This window comes from Carcharodon carcharias, chromosome 12 (genome assembly GCF_017639515.1).
Source record: "Carcharodon carcharias isolate sCarCar2 chromosome 12, sCarCar2.pri, whole genome shotgun sequence".
NCBI lineage: Eukaryota > Metazoa > Chordata > Chondrichthyes > Lamniformes > Lamnidae > Carcharodon > Carcharodon carcharias.
Window position 1 is genome coordinate 148,191,644 of NC_054478.1, and position 3,797 is coordinate 148,195,440.

The 3,797-nt window shown below is 44.9% G+C and overlaps 1 protein-coding gene across 1 annotated transcript; it reads left to right on the forward strand.

Moving 5' to 3' along the window:
- Positions 1-506: 506 nt before the first annotated feature.
- On the forward strand, positions 507-2,933 carry LOC121284742 (secreted phosphoprotein 24-like). The gene is made up of 5 exons (XM_041200294.1): positions 507-583; positions 728-831; positions 1,019-1,147; positions 1,390-1,521; positions 2,901-2,933. Exons 1-5 carry the CDS (start codon positions 532-534, stop codon positions 2,931-2,933), a joined length of 450 nt encoding a protein of 149 aa, XP_041056228.1. The 5' UTR covers positions 507-531.
- The last annotated feature ends 864 nt before the right edge of the window (positions 2,934-3,797 follow it).

Sequence of the window (3,797 nt, forward strand, 5' to 3'; positions counted from 1 at the left end):
AGGGGTAACCACATTGCTGTAAGGCTGGAGTCACAGAGAGCCCAGGCTGCCAGAATCACTACACAAGGGGACAACAGTGGACCAGATGGATTTGGAAGCAACGTGATTATTTCGCAGTGTCTCTCGGGCTTATTTAACTGATTCAATTCAAATTCCTTGGCTGGTCACGGGTTTGAAATGATGCCCCTGGACCATTGGGCCAAGCATATGAATTGCTAGCCCAGTGGCATTGCCAGGATCCTCATCGCTCCTTACAATAAACAACTGTCAGGGATAATTCCTGAACTCATCCTTTGCCACCAAATCTAAACACGATGATGACATTTGGAGGAAGCTTTGCCCATATTCCAGCCCACTTGGCAGCAACTTCCCCTGCCCAGGATCACCAAACACAGCAAATATGTGTCAGTGTTTGAATGTGGTGGAGCTGCAGGATATAAAGCCTGAACTCTGCAAGGAAAAGGCAGAGCAAGAGAGAGAAGCAGCTCCTTCACTCTGAGAAAGCAGCCGGATACTCCCACAAGAGGCAGAATGAAATCCTTCCTCCTCACCATAGCTGCTGTACAGATCCTCCACTGCTCAGGTAGGTACTGGAGGGAGAGGGACACCTCATAAAGCAGCCAGTTATTGGCACTGAGATTCACTCACTGAGATCTTACCCCTGTGGAAAAAGAATTCACTGAAGGGTGCGGCAGAGTTTTGGATAACTTTCTTTTTCTCTCTCCAGGAATACCGAGCCCGAAGGATGCTCTGAGAGCGTCAGTTATAAAACTGAACAGAATCACCGAGACCACCAACCTGTGTGGGATAACCAGGAGAAGAGTGAAGGATGTAAGTGTGTCCTGGTCTCAGTGTGTTTCACTGTCTAAAGTCTACCAGAATATTAGTGAGTGCAGTTAGACAGGGATTATTAAACAGGAGCAGAATATTTGATTGCACTCACACTGATGGGGGAATCAGCCCTGAGTAACAACGCTAGATACAGTCAGTCACTAATGACCTGTTTTCCTCTCATTAGATTTATCGCACAGGAAAATTGTCCTACAAGGTGGATTTAACATTCTCTGTGAAAGAAACTGTCTGCTCCAAGAATTCCGGACTGGAATTTGATGATCCCAGCTGTCGCTTCTGTTCCAAAAAGACTGCGGTGAGTCCGGAGTTATACTGTCACATCAAACCCCCACGTTTACGGAGTCAGAAACATAGACAATAGGAGCAGGAGGGGTCATTCAGCCCTTCGAGCCTGCTCTGCCATTCAATATGATCCTGGCTGATCCTCAATCACAACTCCGTGCTCCTGCTCTCTCCCCGTACCCCTATAAACCCCCTGTGTCCGTGCTGAGGTTGTTGTAATCAATCATTTGAATAATTTCCCCTTTCTTTTAACAGGAGGAAGGTTTGTGCAGAAGCCGCGTGGAATATTTTGCTGATGAGTTGATGGACATTGATGTGCAGTGTCGAGGTTTGAAGACAGTCGACAGTAAAAGTGGATCATTTGAGTCGACTGAAAACAGTATTGAGGTAACTTCACAATTCTGCACATCAGCACAATGGGGTTTCTACTCTCTGGGTTGGGATTTTCTCCACCTGTCTGACTCAATGTTGAATTTTGTATCTTCAAACTCTTCCCTTGGACTAGCCCTGCTCTAAAGGAAAAACTCTCAGAACCTGCTCCTGACGGATTCACCAGCAGTCAATCCGGACCCAGATCCGATCTCTGCTGCTGTTATCAAAGAAAATAATTGCTCCTTATTGTCAGGCAGTTAACACAATGGAGTCCATTTTATGACTTTTATACTTTAACCATTGCTCCCACTTTACCAGGGCTGCACTATCTATTGCTGCAGCGTAAACCATCCATCCAGATGTTTGGCAGCACCTTCAACGTTCCACATTGAACTACTGGAACCCACCAACGATTTAGTAACTTAACAGCTCCTCATTCCTCATTGAATCTCCTTTAGATCATTGATTTAGGGATGATGCTAAAATGAATGCTTTAACAATCACCATATCTTTCCCCAGCACTAAATATAAAAACATTAATATTTTAATACAGATAATGAAGAAGAGAACCAGCCGACCAGTAGTCTATAAACGTAAGTAGAAATCAAGATTTTTACCTGGAGATTATTGACAACAAGGAACTGTTGAGACTTGGATTTCTTTGCTTAGAATGAAACTGATGACAGGAACATGGTTTTATTTAATTCCGTATCCACCCAGAGTCAGTAAGGGAGGGGCAGCAAATCCCTGAATATTGGTGAGTCTTCTCCAGACCTAGTCCAAGGACTGTGGGATGAATTCAGTTGAGGTGATTATATTTTCCAGTGAAGATTACATCACTGAGGAACGATGTTATGGCATCAAAGTCTTCATTTTCCATATTTACCAGGTAATAATTCCTGCATTCCAGGGAGAATAGGGAAAAGCTGATCAATAATCTCAGTCTCCATGAGTTTCTCCATCGAGTCCACAGCCCCACTGTCCCAGGGCTGCAGTGATTATCACTGTGGTGGAGAACAGGAGATGTTTGGTGAGGATTTCCCCACTCCAACAATGAGTCACTGAATCCCAACTCAGGAAGTGAAGGAGTTAACATTCCATCATTGTTTAAAAATCTAACAATATTGGAATCTGTTATTTGCAGATGAATCTAAAGATTAGAAAAATATAAAATGTCTCATTGATCCAAGCACTAACCCAATAAATCTGCATATCTTAATACAGGCGTAAAACAAATCAAAAGACTGGTCACTGCAAGAGACTTCAAACGTGAGTAGAAACTGGGACTGTGTGTCCGAGAGTTGTCTCTTGACCATCAACAACAATTAAACATTGACCTCAGATTGAACTCAGTCCATCTGAAAATGACCGTCTGTTGATTCTGTTCATTCCAGGAACACAATGATGATTCAAGAGGCCGCCACTAACCATGAATGAAACTTCTGACAGACCGAGCTTGGTGTGAACACAAGAAAACCTGATTCTGATTCAAGAAGATGTTACCGATTGTACTTTACTTGTTCGTATATCAGGGCGGGGGAGACCTGGGGTCCTGACTGTACATTTTACTGTAACTGGGAGATTCTGTAGTTTGTAAATGTTCTGTCCTTTGGTGTGTGTTGTTGTCTTGTATTCTGTGGGTCACATTAAAAGCGTAAAGAGAATATTCCCTGATGATCTTCGAATGTTGTTTCTCATGTCACTGATGGGATGGGTGTTCAGACAGACACAGCTCTCGAACCAGCCTGTCACACACTGTGACCACTTTCCCTAGTCTGCTGGTAGCTGCTGACGATCTGGGGCTTTGTGGCTTTAAGTCAATGATGGGAAGTGGACGATTAGGAACATAACAAAACAGTTCCTTTTATTCATGTGGAGCTGCCAATTCCTGGGCTATGTGACAACTGAACATTTCATGAACCACTTGGTGAAATGGTTTCTGTGGGTGGAATTCTCCAATCCCACAGCAGCAGGAATCATGGTGGGAATGGCTTGAAAATTTGGAGTGAGGCGGAGAATCAGAATCCCACCGGCGAGGGAACAAGTCACCATCTCCCCCTCAGTACTTTCCTGGCCGGTTCATGGTGGGTCTACAATGTCGGCATTGGGATTTTCCTGTCATGGACGCTCATTAATGGGGCTGCAGACTGGAACCTTCCGCCCGGTGAACAGGAAATCAGACCCTTCTGTTCCCCGACCTGCAAACATGGGTGTGTGCCCGGCACCGGAGATCTCTGTGACTTGCCCACCGCTGGGCACTGCCTTCACCATTTGCACCGCTCCTCCCCTGG